Raw genomic sequence first — 15,130 nt, forward strand, 5'->3', positions numbered from 1 at the left:
ATGATTTATAATACGAATGATTTTAATCATAAATACGAAGTTCTATAGTTTGACAACCAACAATTTTGAGTAGAAACTCTTACTCAAAGCCTCTATATGGCCACCAACCACTACAATAATTGATAAACATTGGTGCAAATATGCCACAAATACAACGGAAGACGTAACACACCTGCAACCGTAGCACACTGCTAAATGATGAAGCCAAAACAACTCGGCAAAGCAAGCACAAAACTGCTAAGCGAACTGTGTTCATAAAGGCCTGCCTAGGGTCACCTTGGTGCTAAACGGCTGACCACCACCACGATTAGATAGGCACCTAGGCTGCTTAGGCGCTCGGATGCCCCACCTAAGTACTCACTTAGACTACTTAGCTTGCGATTCTCACTTAGACAAAAAAATAGATAGCTTTTATTTTGAATTTTTTTTTTACTAAATTGTAAGAGACTTATTGGATATTTAGATAAACATTCATTATACGTTCATTCTCTATGTTTTGCAATATGCTTAATTACTTTATATTTTACATGTTACTCTATTTTGTAATTTATTATAATTATGTTTATTTAAAAATATACGTAAACATTTATTATATGTAATAAAATAACTTTATTTCGAAATTAAAAAAAAAATGTCTAGGTTGCTATCTACCGCCTGACCAGCACTTATTAGAACCTTGCGGACAACACGAGACACTAAAATCTAAGTCAGGAAAGGAACCACCAATTAACAGGTTTCCACTGTGAGGACCCCATCATTTATAGAGAAATCCGTGGCAGCCATAGAAGGAGCCTCGGCAAATCTGGCCATGTAAAACGGCTCAACTTTTGAGTCGGCTGAAGAGCACATAACTATCACGGAAAGTCAACCGTAGGAGGCGTATTCGACCCACCACGACCACAAAATCGACCCACCACCACGAGTCTAGTTGAACTCTGAAGGCATAGCCCAAGCATGAGAAGGAAATCCATAAAAACATAGGTTGTCGCTTGCGAAAAACATTGGACTGTAAAATCTGATGATTATTTTGCAACTAATTTACCTTACATTTCTGGTAATTTAAACATTAAATATTAATGTCATGTCGTAACATAGTTATTTGTAAAAGGTAGGCTATCAAACGTTAATAACAATAATGGGTAATTTCTGGACGTCAACTAATAATTTTATTAAAATATAGGATATTGGTACCCTTTGCTTTAAAGGGTGAAGTGGAATATATGTTGATTCTAATCTTCTTTTTAGGGCAGTTATAGTTTACACTAGAGGTGGGCACGGGCAGGGGCGGACTCAAATTTGGAAGGACCAGATTGGATCTGTTTGAAAATGCAACGGAACGGGTAATAAGATTTTGAAATTTGGAACAAGATTTAACCCGCTCCATATAAAACGACCCAGTTCTTACGGGTCCACGGGTCCTTTGTTTTCAATTTTACAATTTTTTTTCTTTTCATTTTACGACTTCTGGAGATATACATCCATAACAATGGAGCATCCACAATGATAATCCATGCCTAGAAACCCAATTGGTTTTATCCACTAATTAAAAAATCAAGATGGCTTAAGCCGAGCTGCTTTGTTAAAAAAAAAAAAGGGCATTTTCAATGAACCCAGATGCTCTAAAGTCTAAATTCCACAACAAATTCAGAAAGAAAGAAAAAAAAAATCTATCTCAGATTTCCCACCATACCTACAGATTAATGAAAATCCAGATGGGCCAGATGCCAAATCTTGTAGAAAATTAAGATCTGAGAGGAGAGACTGGAAGACTACTCTCACCCTTTCAAATCCCACAACAAGAGTCATGTAGCATTCCCGAACTTTCATCCTCTTGCTCTATTTTCAAATTTGCGACAACCCAATCCCATCTCTCTTAGCTGAATTCTTTTTTCTGGTCTCACATTTCATTTTGCAAAATTTTTAAATAATTAATTCATTAGTTGAATGTTTCGAATAACTATTATATATGATTAAACTAGAAGAATAGAAAAAGAAAATATTTATTTGAATGAATTGAGATAGTTGCAAGGAGATGGTGAACATAGTAGAGATCCATTTTTTCTTTTTCTTTATATGATTTGGTCCTTAAATGTCATTTTAAAATAGGATAAGATTGGTATTAAATTTTTTTTATTAAAAAGTAGGTGGAGAGATACTATAGTGTGATAGGTTTATCAGCACTCATTTCAAATTAAGGACCAGATAAATGAATTTTTTTAGGGGTGAATTAAGAAAAAAAAGTTTGTACAAGGGTTTATTAATAATTTTCTATTCTTTTTTCTCTTTTTTTCTTTGTACTCTCTTTTTGAAAATATCCATATAGGTACAAAATTAGTAGTTATACCTAAAAATATATCGTGCACCTATTATTTTATGCGCATAAATGATGTTCTTTACTTACCCAATCCATTCAATTTTGGGGCAATTTTTGTGAAAACCGCAGTTTTGCTTAACATTTTGAGTTGGTGGATACTTATTTTAATCCGTAGAATACACAAAGTTTCTATATGTTTTAAGAACGATGGATTGCGTCAAAAGTCAAAAGTAATCATGACCTTTTATTATCATTAGCCTTCATGCACGTGTTCACATGTGTGCAAAAAACATTTTTTGAATCACTGTGTACTACACGTGACTTACACGTTTTAAATATATTTATATACGTAAATTGATAAAAAGGAAAGTCAAATATTTGAAGTAAATGAATAATCTTAGATCATGCAAGAAGAAACCCTTCATAAATTAATTAAAGCAGCTGAATTTACATAATAAAATCGGTCTCTATAAAATTTACATGAAGAATAGAGAAAATAATATTTAGTAAACAATTGATTGAATTACATTATTGCTAGGCCATTGTGAGGCTAAACTCACCCCCTCTCCTTAGTATAGATAATATTGTTTGTTAAAAAAAAAAAATTATTTGAAAGCTAATTTAATCGCATTATTATCCGCGTACGAAATACATTTTTTATAACCAACATTACACGCCTCTTAAGATGTTTTGAACGTGTTTAAAAATAGAGAAAATAATATTTAACAAACAACTGATTGAATCACATTATTGCTAGCCCATTGTGAGGCTAAGCCCACCCCCTCCCCTTTAGTGTAGATAATATTATTTGTTAAAAGGAAAAAAAAAAAAACAATCATTTGACAACTAATTTAATCGCATTATTATCCGCGTGTAGAAGACATTTTTTATAATCGGCATTACACACCTCTTAAGATGTTTTGAACATGTTTAAAATAGAGAAAATAATATTTAATAAACAACTGATTGAATCACATTATTGCTAATCTATTGTGATGCTAAGCCCACCTCCACCCCCTTATGTAGATAATATCGTTTATTAAAAAAAAAAAATCATTTGACAACTAATTTAATCACATTATTATCCGCATACAAATAACATTTTTTTATAACTGGCATTACACATCTCTTAAGATGTTTTAAACGTGTTTAAAAATAGAGAAATTAAATCACATTATTGCTAGCCTATTGTGAGGTACTAATTAAAAGATAAATAAAACCACAAAAAAATAATTATTCAAAAAATACTATTAAAATGATGAAAATGCCCTTATCTTATTTGATGCATTATTTTGGGATGCCTTTGAAGCTTTTTGTCTTGGGAGCATTTTTGTCCAAATAATTTTGTTGAAGTTTGGTGATACCAAAATCACTATTTACCTTTTCCATTGGCTCTATGTATAGAAGATGTGAACATAACATATGCAAATTGTATCACATAAATAAGCAATTTACATCTTATGCCCAACTGACCCTTAGATGTTCATCCATCAAACTCTAATTAAGAAGTGGACGTGAAGTTGAAGTTAGCACAAGTACTGTGTCTAAACAACAATGAGGAGCTAAACCCTAGCATCTTATTAGCCAAATCAAACTGCAAAAGATTGTCCTCCAATTGATGCCCTCCAATCATAACTGAAGTCCTTGGCCTAACACCACCATCCACAAATCCCAAACACAATACGTCCTTGCTCACTTGCACCATTGAGTTTGCACCATAGAACCTCCAGTACACTCCTTTGCTCAGAACAAGGTCAATGGGAGGCACTGCCGTGCCAACACAAGTGCTACTGATGCTCGTTGAGTTGAAGCAAGCTCCGAAAGGTGCTACTGGTTTCGCTCTTGGTATGCGAGAAAGTTGTTTCACAAAAGCATTGATCACGGCCCTGTAGATTGAGGTCTCCAAGACCGTGTAAGGCTTAAAGGTGCTAATCTTTGTGCCACCATAGCCTTCAGTGTTGATGTTTAGCAATGAAGTAGAGTTGAATGAAACAACCTTGCCATTGATCTTAATTGACTTTACTTCGACGAAGTAGTCTGCCGAAGGGTTGCCCATGAAATAAGAACCTGCGGTGCTCACGGGGTTGAGGATTGAATGAAACAACCTTGCCATTGATCTTAATTGACTTTACTTCGACGAAGTAGTCTGTCGAAGGGTCGCCCATGAAATAAGAACCTGCGGTGCTCACGGGGTTGAGGATCAATTTCATGAAGGTAAGTGACTTAGAGATGTCGATGCCAAGAAGGATAACATAAGGCCCACCCCCAAAGAAAATGGCGCCATTTGGGGCTGGTTTGGTATTGCTGTGCTTTGAAAAAAAGTTGTTTCTGCTATGCTGTGAGAATAAGCAGCTGTGAAATAAAGCAGCAGAATGTTTGGTAAACTTTTTTGTAACTTCTTGTTTTTGGTAACTCCCAAATGTGAAAAAAAACCGGTTTTTCAAAGTTGGGTTTTGCAACTTCTTGTTTTTGGTTTTTTTCACCCAAAACTGTAAAAAAAAGCTGAAGCTGAATGTTTACCAAACACAAAAACAGCTCCCAGCTTTTATTGATACCAGTTTTTTTTAGAATCATCTCAGTACCAAACCAAACCTTGATCTTGTAGAAGAGGACAAGCAAAGGGCGAATTTTCTTTGGAAGTGAAAAGCGGAAGCCATCTGAGAGGGAATTCCAACTTTGGACCTGCCGAGACCGGCCATGCCCTTGACACCATTGGCTAGGCCATTCAAAAGTGATGTGTCACCCCAACTAAAGAGGAGGTTGGGTGTAGAAACAACCCTACCAGGATTGGACCCATCTGTAGAAGAGAGAGACACGACATCTTGACCAAGTTGACCGCCGCCGGTGAGTACGGTGGCTAGAGGGTTGTCTGGGACAATGTCACATGTGTTGTTGTAGCACCCTAGCTTAGGAGAACTGAAGCACTCTGTCGTGCAAGACTTGGTCTCGGCAAGTTTGCATTGGGACGAGCCGCAGTGTGCAGGCTTGTAGGTGGATGAGATGTTGCCTTTCTCACAGTCCACCCAAAGGGATAGACCACCAAGAGCTATGGTTAGTTTTATGGGGACTAGAGGGGTTCTTTGCTTGATGGTAGTGAGGTATTGGAGAGAAGAAGCGTCTTTTGCTACTTGAACAAGGGCCTTGGGTTTGAATGATGAAGTTTTGGCTAGTGAAGGGGTGATTATCGATTGGGTCAAGACTGCTGAGCAAAAGAGAATAAAGCAATGAAGGAAGGACGCCATTGTGATATGAATTTGCTTTATTGCTAGTTAAAAATCTAGAGGTGATGGTTGTTGAAGAGGTGAAAGGAGGGAATGCCAATTTATAGAAGTTTCTAGTCTTTTAATATTGTTCTCTTTTTAAAACGATAGGATAATTTACGAGCTTTTATTTATTTATTTTTTAGTACATCGATATTTTTATACTAAGAGAATGAGAAGTTCGGCAAAGTTACACAATGGGCAGCCTAATTTAGTATCGAATTTGCCATCCACGAAATTCAAACCTAAGACCTCTTCCTAATTTACAAGTTTTATTTAACAACAGAAAAAAGTTTAAACTTTAATGCAAAAGCACATATTTTAAGAAAATTGGACTAAATCTATGTCTACAAGTTTTTTAATCTGTTGATGAGTTTGAACAAAAAATGTATTATTCTTAGTATATTTTGTATGCTATAGTTGTATCACCTGTTAATAAAAGTGAGATTTATTGTATTAGTAGGCTGTATTGTAAGTAAAAGTAATACAAATGCGATATACAAATGACAATAATTGTACTATTTACTCTTCACCAAAATACAAGACAAGCTCGCGACTCTATGGCCTAGTTTGGTACTGAGATGATTCTAAAAAAAGCTGGGAGCTGTTTTTGTGTTTGGTAAACATTCAGCTTTAGCTTTTTTTTCATAGTTTTGGGTGAAAAAAAGCCAAAAACAAGAAGCTGCAAAACACAGCTTTGAAAAATCGGATTTTTTTCACATCTGTTTTACATAAAAGTTTGCCAAACACTATAATACTGTTTTTTTTTTTTTTTCAAAAGCACTTTTACAAAAAAGTTTACCAAACACTTTGCTGTTTTATTTCACATCTATTTATAATCACAGTACAACAGAAGCAGTTTTTTTTCAAAACATAGTAATATCAAACTAACCCTATATGACAAGTTTGTGGAGGTGTGGGCAGGTCATTTTAAATGAATATATGGGTGGCATGGTGGTGGCTAAAACTAGAAGACTTTGACTGGGCACGCACGTCGTAAATTGGGAGATGCTATGAACCCACGTTAGCTCTTCTAAGTCAACGTGGCAAAATGGGAGATGCTATGAACCCACGTTAATTCGGATGAGGATTTCAAAAATCTGTAGATCGTATTTATGCATCGTATATCATGCAGTAAAAAATTATTCTAAATATTTTTATTTAAAATTAAATACAAACAGTACCTAAGAAAAATTAAACGCACGATATATGATAAACAAACATAATTTACAAATTTTTAAAATCCTCATCAAACGAATCTGAAAAAGATCCTGTTGGAACCCGCGTTACGTCTTTTAAGTCAAATTAATTATATTTTTAATAAACGATAATATTTATATTAGGAGCGTAAGAGATTATACTATGTCTTACAAATTTTTTTTTTAAGGTAATACGCTATCTTTATTGAAAATTTTGTCAAAGGGGCTAAATCATGGATGAGTACAACCCAAAAAAATTCTAGGGGTTCCTGGAACTATACTTTTGAGTCATCACTATTTAAACTGGACTTAGTTAAACAATAAGCTACTCTATTACAATTACGAAGAATATACGAAATCGTACACCCTTGAAGCTTAGAAATCAAATCCTGAATATCCTTAGCTATAAATTCAAGACTTGAGAGATCCCCAATACCATCCTTGCAACCTGCCACCGCTTCCATAGTCCTACTCCATCGCTATATGCGTGACCCCAATGGATTTCTCCAACTGCAACCCAACCAAGATGGCAAAAAGCTCCACATGTTTGACCGAAGCAGTCCCTTGAAACCTCCTCACCACCACCGCCCTGAACAAACCACCAACCCCCTGAATCACTCCTCCAGCACCCCCCTCCCCCACCCCGTCCATAATAATATGATTCAATTTTGTTTTGGCGAGAATCGAATCTAAGATATTTTACTTACAATTAAAAATGAATCTTACTGGACCATAATATTAAGTGGCCAAATTAATTATGAGCTCATTTGGATGTATTTTTAAAATAACCAAAAGTGATTTTGGTGAAAATGTTTTTAAAACCAATTTTTAGTAAACATGCAAGTAAATTCTGGAAAATCACTTAAAGTGCTTTCTGCAAGAAACACCGTGCTTTCTGTCATTTTAAAAGTATATCCAAATGAGCTCTATATTAAAAGGCTTGGAGGGTGCTCCGAAACGTAAATGGTTGATGAACATTCAAAGTTCTAAAATAGCAATGAAGAGAAGATTAATTATGTTAGTGCATATTTATTGTAATGAGTAAACTGTTAATTTACCCCTTGAACTTTCACTTAACTTTCGATTTCCCCCCTGAACTTTGCTATTGGAAAATTAAGGACTCAAACTAATTTTTTTAGCCGATTTGCCCCCTACCATTAGTTTTTCATATATTCCATCCATATTTCTGTTAAGTGAGAGCATGTGCACAACATGTGAGGGTAGTTAAGTCATTTCACTCTTAAAAATGATTAAAAAACTGAATATAAATAATATAAAAAAACTTTCCCTCTATTTTTTCTCGGTAATTCCTATCCTCAATTTTATTTTTCCCTCTCATTTCTATGCATTAGAAATGACATATGGTGTTATTGTCTTCAAAAGTAGCCAAGTTAGTCTTTTTCTTGAAACATGTACTACCATTTTTATTTTCTCTAACAAATTAATAATTTGACAAATGTTAATGGTTTTATTGTCTCCAAAGCAATGCATTAATATAAGAAACATGTTCATCATACTCATAAAAAAATGCTCAAGACAATTACATACTTTTCATAATATCATAATAATCCTAATACAATTCCACAAAATGATCCTTAAGAAGTTGGAAAACATAACACCCTCAACCTTACTCAACCATCAGAAATGAAAATAGGTTTAGGTACAAGATTCCAACCAAAACAAGGAATGCCATGGAAAGTGTAGTTGATCTCCACATGTCATGTGCGTTTCAAGCAGAATGTTTGTGCTCTTGTTTTGATAACTTAAACCTTATTTTGCTTGTGTTTGGTTAAGTGGAATGCCCATATTTTGTAATCGAGATTCTATGGGTTATATACCTTAATAAAAATGGTAGTACATGCTTCAAGAAAAAGACTAACTTAGCTACTTATGAAGACAATAACATCATATGTCATTTCTCATGCATAGGAATGAGAGGGAAAAATAAAATTGAGGATAGGAATTACCGAGAAAAAATAGAGGGAAAGTTTTGTTTTTTTATTTATATTCAGTTTTTTAATCATTTTTAAGAGTGAAATGATTTAACTACCCTCACATGTTGTGCACATGCTCTCACTTAACAGAAATATGGATGGAATATATGAAAAACTAATGGTAGGGGGGGCTTAAAAAAAATTAGTTTGAGTCCTTAATTTTCCAATAGAAAAGTTCAGGGAGAAAATTGAAAGTTAAGCGAAAGTTCAGAGGGTAAATCGACAGTTTACTCGTATTATAATTAGCATTTTTCTAGCTTAAATTTAGTGTGTAAGTTGAGTTTTATATGTTAGGATTGGTTTTACTGAAAGTATCAAACATCAAGCCCAACTGATGTTCGTTGTTTTACAGTAACTAAGTCACAATCTTAAGTTTAAGACAATAAATGAGACTTAAAAACCTACATGCATTCTTAGGTGGAACATAAAAATATTTTTGAGGAAAAGGTATTATTTTGCGTGCGCAAGATGGAAGTGTCATTTCAATCCTATAGAAACTAATTGGGTTTGAGGGTCATTTTTCTAGGAATTTCGTGATCGTGACCGTTCATCGTATATCATGCGGTTAGAAATCATTTTAAAATTTAAAATTAAATATAAATAGTACCTAACGAAATTTGACCGCACGATGAATGGTCACAATCACACCGGATCCTTTTCCTTTAAAGCTAATCAATATAATTAACTTTTCGTTTGTGGCTACAATTTAGGCGTGGGTATTAAGTAGGCATGGCAAATGGATTGTGTTTGTCGTTTTCGTGTAACATCTGTTATCTTAACGGGTCATGTCATGTCACGCCCATTATCTTAACGGATCCTTAATAGGTAAAGTGACCCGACCCGTTATGATCTGTTAAGAAAAATATATTTTTTTCTTAAATTTGCACATATCACATATTGCCACATAAATATTACTTCAAAACATTAAAACACATTTGTCGTTTAAGTACTATATCTACATTCGAAAATAAGAGCTTAATAAAAAAATATCCATACACTACTAATATATTACAAAATATTAAATGTGCAAGGATATGCAAAATGAAGAAGCTTTTGTTTTCAAGGTTACGAAGCCTTTCTCAAAAGTTTAAGTACTGGTTTGGTATTTGGTAAACACTTAAAAACAACTTATTTTCACAATTTTGGGTGAAAAAAAAACTAAAAACGTGAAGCAACAAAAATGAGTTTATACTCACAGCAAAGCAGAAGTAGTTTTTTTTTTTTTTTCAAAGTACAGCAATATCAAATCAGCCCTAAACCTTGCCAACAGAACTCAAAGCTTGCATGTTATTCCTTTTACAAAATCTTCAATTTTCATCGAATCATCATGAGCAAATTGTATTGAAACTTTAGCTTGATCTATTGCCTTCAAGAGTTATGTTGATGATGTTTTCAGTAAGGTTTTCCATGTCAGAACTCTCTTCGGTATAAACTAAGTATAGAAAAAGCAAATATTAAAAACCATTCAAATTATGAGAAGTTTACCAAAATAATTATGAAAAGAAATATATAAAACAATAGTACTAAGCCATATAAAAATATATTATCCTCCAACCTAATGCACAATGGACAGCTGAGATTGAATCCAACGGTCACCAATTTTTTAAATTAAATTTAATATATATATATATATATATATAATTATTATAGTTTTTAGGGGTTTAAAATTGTTAAATTAATATATATAATTATTATAGTATTTTTTTAGGGTTATAAAATTATAAAATTAATATTTTGCTTATCGTGTATCGTGTTACCCACGTGTATATCCAAACCAACCCGTTATCTTAACAGGTGCTTATCGGGTTACCTGATAACGACCCGATTCGTTATCGTGTCGATCCGAACACCTGTTAATTTTGTGTTGTGTCATGTTGAGTTATCAAATCGTGTTAGGAATTACCAAACCTAATATTAAGAAGTGAATGGTCAAAGGCTTTGGAAACATGTGCATATCATGTTCCTCGAAAATTTGTTCCGTGTTTGAGATTGTGTGTGAAAGATTATGGGGAGAAGAGTCCTGCAGTGAGATTTTCATCATGGTGAAAGACAACGTAGCGAGTATGTAAATTCTGAGAGTTTTGGAAGGTGTCTTTGTGTGCTAGGCTAGGTTGCATAAGTCCATTGGGTGAGTCTCATAAAGGTACACTTTTCATATTGGATTTGTTTCACTAGTTGTGTGCCCGAGGATGCTTCCCCATGTGTTGGAGTTTTACCTTGCTAAGTCCTTGTGTTATGTAATTTAGTTTTGTACACGTTATTATATACGTAATAAAATCCATATCCGCTTTCAATCTAGCTTGTTGTTTGATTGTTATTTGCATTTGCTCATTGCACTTGTTAGTCCAACTTGTTTTCTATTTCCGCTAGATGCCTGATCAACTTGATTAATAATTAAATTTTGGCTTGCATTGGAGAGTACACATCAATAAATAAGTTTGTTGTATGCATTGTCTTGAGGACAATACTTCCCTCGTCAAGAGGGAGGAACTTTCCTCTGTTTGTATTGACGTAATATCATTTTACTACGCAATAATGATAATTAGAATAGTTAATTTTTTTATTTATATAGATGATTAAATGATCTTCAAGTATATAAGACAAATAGATAATAAGAATTCCTTCTCTAATAAATAAAGGTTGAGTGAGTAAAGATGGTAGATGAGTTCGGAAAGGGATCCTTTCCGGATCCTTTCCTCCTAATCCACCAAATTCAGGATCCGGACCGTTGAAATTTGATCAAACTGCTAAAGTTATTATAACTTTTAAAGTGAGCTTTTGTTTATAGACGTTGGATCAAATTTCAATGATTCGAATCCCCAAACTTAATAAATTAGAAGGAAGAAATCCGAAGAGGATCCTTTCCGATGAGTTCCTTCCCAGAAGCTGATCCAATATATATTTATCCACTACATAAAAAAGTTGGTCGCATCGAATCACACCCAAGAAGATAAACACTGACCAACTCTCACTACATGTGGTCTACTCAGCACAAATTCAGAATATCCCAATCCCTTATCCACTTCCATTACTTTGTATCTTTTCTGGTCAGTAGCCGCGGCAAACCGCAAAAGCACCAACTTTTTCCACCCTTTATTTATTTTATCATCACCTTCTTCCTTTGCCAGATTTCCCAAAATATCCATCTCTCTCTGATTTTCTTTCATGGCTTCTTCTCTGCATTTTCTTCTTCTTTTCTCGTCACTTCTGTACAATTTCAGCATATATCAAGCCAAACCCTTCAACCCAACAGATGGTCTCATTTTTCATGTGAAAAAAGATGTGTCCACCCTCCAGTATGTGACCGAAATTCACATTGGCACTCCACTTTTACTATCCAAGCTTGCAGTTGATCTGGGCGGTCCATTTCCCTGGTTCAACTGTGCACCTTCTTCTTCCAGCCGTCTGGTTAACAAGCGCTCAATCCAGTGCCTTGCAGCAAAGCCAAAAACCCATCAATATCAGGGAAGCAACAAGAAGTGTCATATTTTCACGGAGAATAGGATCACCCAAATTGCAATCCAAGGGGATCTAGTGGAAGACATCACGGCCATTAATCAAGTCACAGATGGTTCAAAGACAGGATCAAAATCAATCACCACCGTTGACTACAACTTCCAATTTTCTTGTGCACCCATGCTGTTGTTATACGGCCTAGCAAGTGGTGCCAAGGGAATGTTAGGCCTCGGAAGGACTCAAATGTCAATGACCTCACAAATTTCTGCCCAACTCAGCTCCAAACTCCAGTTCATCATCTGCCTTTCTTCATCCAACGGCGTTGTATTACATGAAAACGGCCACCGCAGTTCGAATTTTCGCACGAAAATTCCGGACTCAATGATATACACACCCCTTGTTAACCAAGTTGAGACACCACATGAGTACGTCATCAATTTGAAGTCCATTAAAATTAGTGGGAAGAAATTGTCTCTGGGCATTGAAGAAGGGAAGATTAAGCTAAGCACAATTGTTCCCTACACTACCATGGAGAGCTCAATTTATGCTACATTTACTAAAGCTTATGAGCAGGCTGCAACGTCTATGAACATAACTAGGGTTTCCCCTGTGGCACCATTTGGGCAATGTTTTAGTTCACGAGAAAATGATGGCACGTTGGTAGGTCCAAAAGTGCCCGCTATCGATCTGGTGCTGCAGAGTGAGATGGTAAAGTGGAGAATTCACGGCAGAAACTCGATGGTTCAAGTGAGCGATGAAGTTATGTGTCTGGGGTTTTTGGATGGAGGCTTGAACTTGAAGACTTCGATGGTAATAGGGGGTTATCAGTTGGAGGATACCCTTTTGCATTTTGATGTAGGAGCTTCTAGGCTAGGATTTACTCAACAAAGTTGTTCTGTGCTGAGATTGGATTCTGCGTTTAAAGACACATTGTAACAGGTAAATAAATGCTCGATTTTCGCAACATCTATACGCAGTGGTCTTGTACAGTTATACTACTATGTGTACCTACAAGCCGTGCTGTTTTTTAAATCTCTTATTATTAATGGAATGGAAAGGTTTCGAAACTATTACAATAATTTATGACAAGAGGAGTTTCAAACTCGGAACGCATGGTTGGAAATCTAACACTCTATTTACTAAGATATTAGACCATATGCACCTTATACTAGATTTTGACAAACCAAATGAACTTTTTTGTGCAAGCCTGACACACAATGCAAAAGCGAAAGCAAGTGTTTACATCATCTTCTTTTTTAGTGCATTCGATATTATTTATACTAAAAGGGTGAAGGAGTGAGACCTCATAATTTGAAGAGAATTGAATCTAAGATTGATCACTTACTTATAAGAGTAATTCCACTAGACCATAGTACTAAGTGACAACGTTACATCTTATTAAATATGAGAAATTTTTATATGTGCTCAGTATTTAAGCGGGTACTCCACGTGTCATAAAATAGGGACACAGAAAATATATTATTTCCTCCACTTGTATTATGGCATGTAGAGCACCACTTGAAATACTCAATATTTGAAAAAAAATCTCTCATTTAATAGAATAAACTTCTGCTTTAGTCCCTAAATTATTTTTGGTACAATAAGTCCTTAAACTGGCATGGGAATTCTTCAATCTGAATCTGGGATCTTCGTTAATTAAAGAAAATATACAGTCAGCTTGCTGCAAAAATTTGGATTGAAAGACTGCAAACCTATTAGCACTCCACTGGTGATGAGTGACAAACTTAAGAAATATGATGAATATGAGAAAACATATGAGAAAGTATATAGGCAATTGGTTGGGAGTCTATTATACTTAACTGTAACATGACCAGACATTGTGTTTGCAGCTAGCCTACTTGCTAGATTCATGCATGGACCTTCAAACAAGCATTTGGGAGCAGCAAAGAAGGTTCTCAGATATATACAAGGCATATTGGAATATGGGATTGAGTATAAGAAAGGCAAAGAATCAATTCTCATAGGCTATTATGACAGTGATTAAAGTGATGATGAAACTGATATGAGAAGCACATCTGGATATGTTTTCTCATTTAGAAGTACGGTTTTCTTTTGGGCCTTGGTTAAACAACATAGTGTAGCTCTGTCAACATCTGAAGCTGAGTAAATGAGTGCAACTGAAGCAACCACTCAAGCTGTGTGGTTGAGGTTTGTGCTTCAAGATTTTAAAGGATAACAAACTGAAGCTACTTCTTTTTACTATGACAATACATCTGCCATTACTATGACAACAAATCCAATGTTTCATCAGAGAACAAAGCACACTGGAAGATGGTATCATGACATTTGAGAAGCATTGCAGTCAAACATCATCAAGCTAATCTATTGCAAATTAGAAGATCAACTTGCTGATATTTTCACCAAGGCATTTCCCAAAGATCAATTCTGCATACTCAGAGAGAAGCTTGGAGTTAAACCAGCTGCCAGCTTAAAATGGAGTGTTGGTGAATAAGCATGGCAGCTAGATTCCAGGTGCATTGCAGCTGAAGAAAGGAATAAGAAGTTGAAGGTCGAAATGCCTAAGTGTTAGAGTAGTTGGTATTCAAATAATGTAATGAACGGATAAGATTAAAACATCTCAATGGTGTGTATCTTGCCACATGTTTAGTTTGTTAGAAGTTAAGTGAAAAAAATGTGAGGTGCATGTGATCACAGTCACGATGTAAGTGTGTGTATGTGAGGGTAGCAACGGCTATAAACCCCTCATTGTATGCCGAGTTTTGTGGATCGAATCAAACGTATATTCAAAGAGCAACGAACTCCATTTCTCTCTAAAGTTCATCTCTGTTATTTCTTCTCCAAATCCATTTTCAATTATTTGTTGAATTGATTACAAATTGATACAGAAATTTAGCTCAAAAGTAGCTCAAACACTAACATCCCTCA

The 15,130-nt window shown here is 35.0% G+C and overlaps 2 protein-coding genes across 2 annotated transcripts; one reads left to right on the top strand and one right to left on the bottom strand.

Moving 5' to 3' along the window:
* Positions 1-3,815: 3,815 nt before the first annotated feature.
* On the bottom strand, positions 3,816-5,556 carry LOC137736445 (probable aspartic proteinase GIP2). The gene is made up of 3 exons (XM_068475710.1): positions 4,902-5,556; positions 4,420-4,604; positions 3,816-4,331 (listed from the first exon to the last, which is right to left on the bottom strand). The coding sequence occupies exons 1-3, from the start codon at positions 5,554-5,556 to the stop codon at positions 3,816-3,818; spliced, it is 1,356 nt and encodes a 451-aa protein (XP_068331811.1).
* A 6,267-nt stretch (positions 5,557-11,823) lies between these two features.
* LOC137738164 (probable aspartic proteinase GIP2) lies at positions 11,824-13,190 on the top strand. The gene has a single exon (XM_068477790.1). The coding sequence runs from the start codon at positions 11,933-11,935 to the stop codon at positions 13,157-13,159; it is 1,227 nt and encodes a 408-aa protein (XP_068333891.1). The 5' UTR covers positions 11,824-11,932; the 3' UTR covers positions 13,160-13,190.
* Positions 13,191-15,130: the final 1,940 nt, after the last annotated feature.

The sequence above is a fragment of the Pyrus communis genome, chromosome 6, assembly GCF_963583255.1.
Source record: "Pyrus communis chromosome 6, drPyrComm1.1, whole genome shotgun sequence".
NCBI lineage: Eukaryota > Viridiplantae > Streptophyta > Magnoliopsida > Rosales > Rosaceae > Pyrus > Pyrus communis.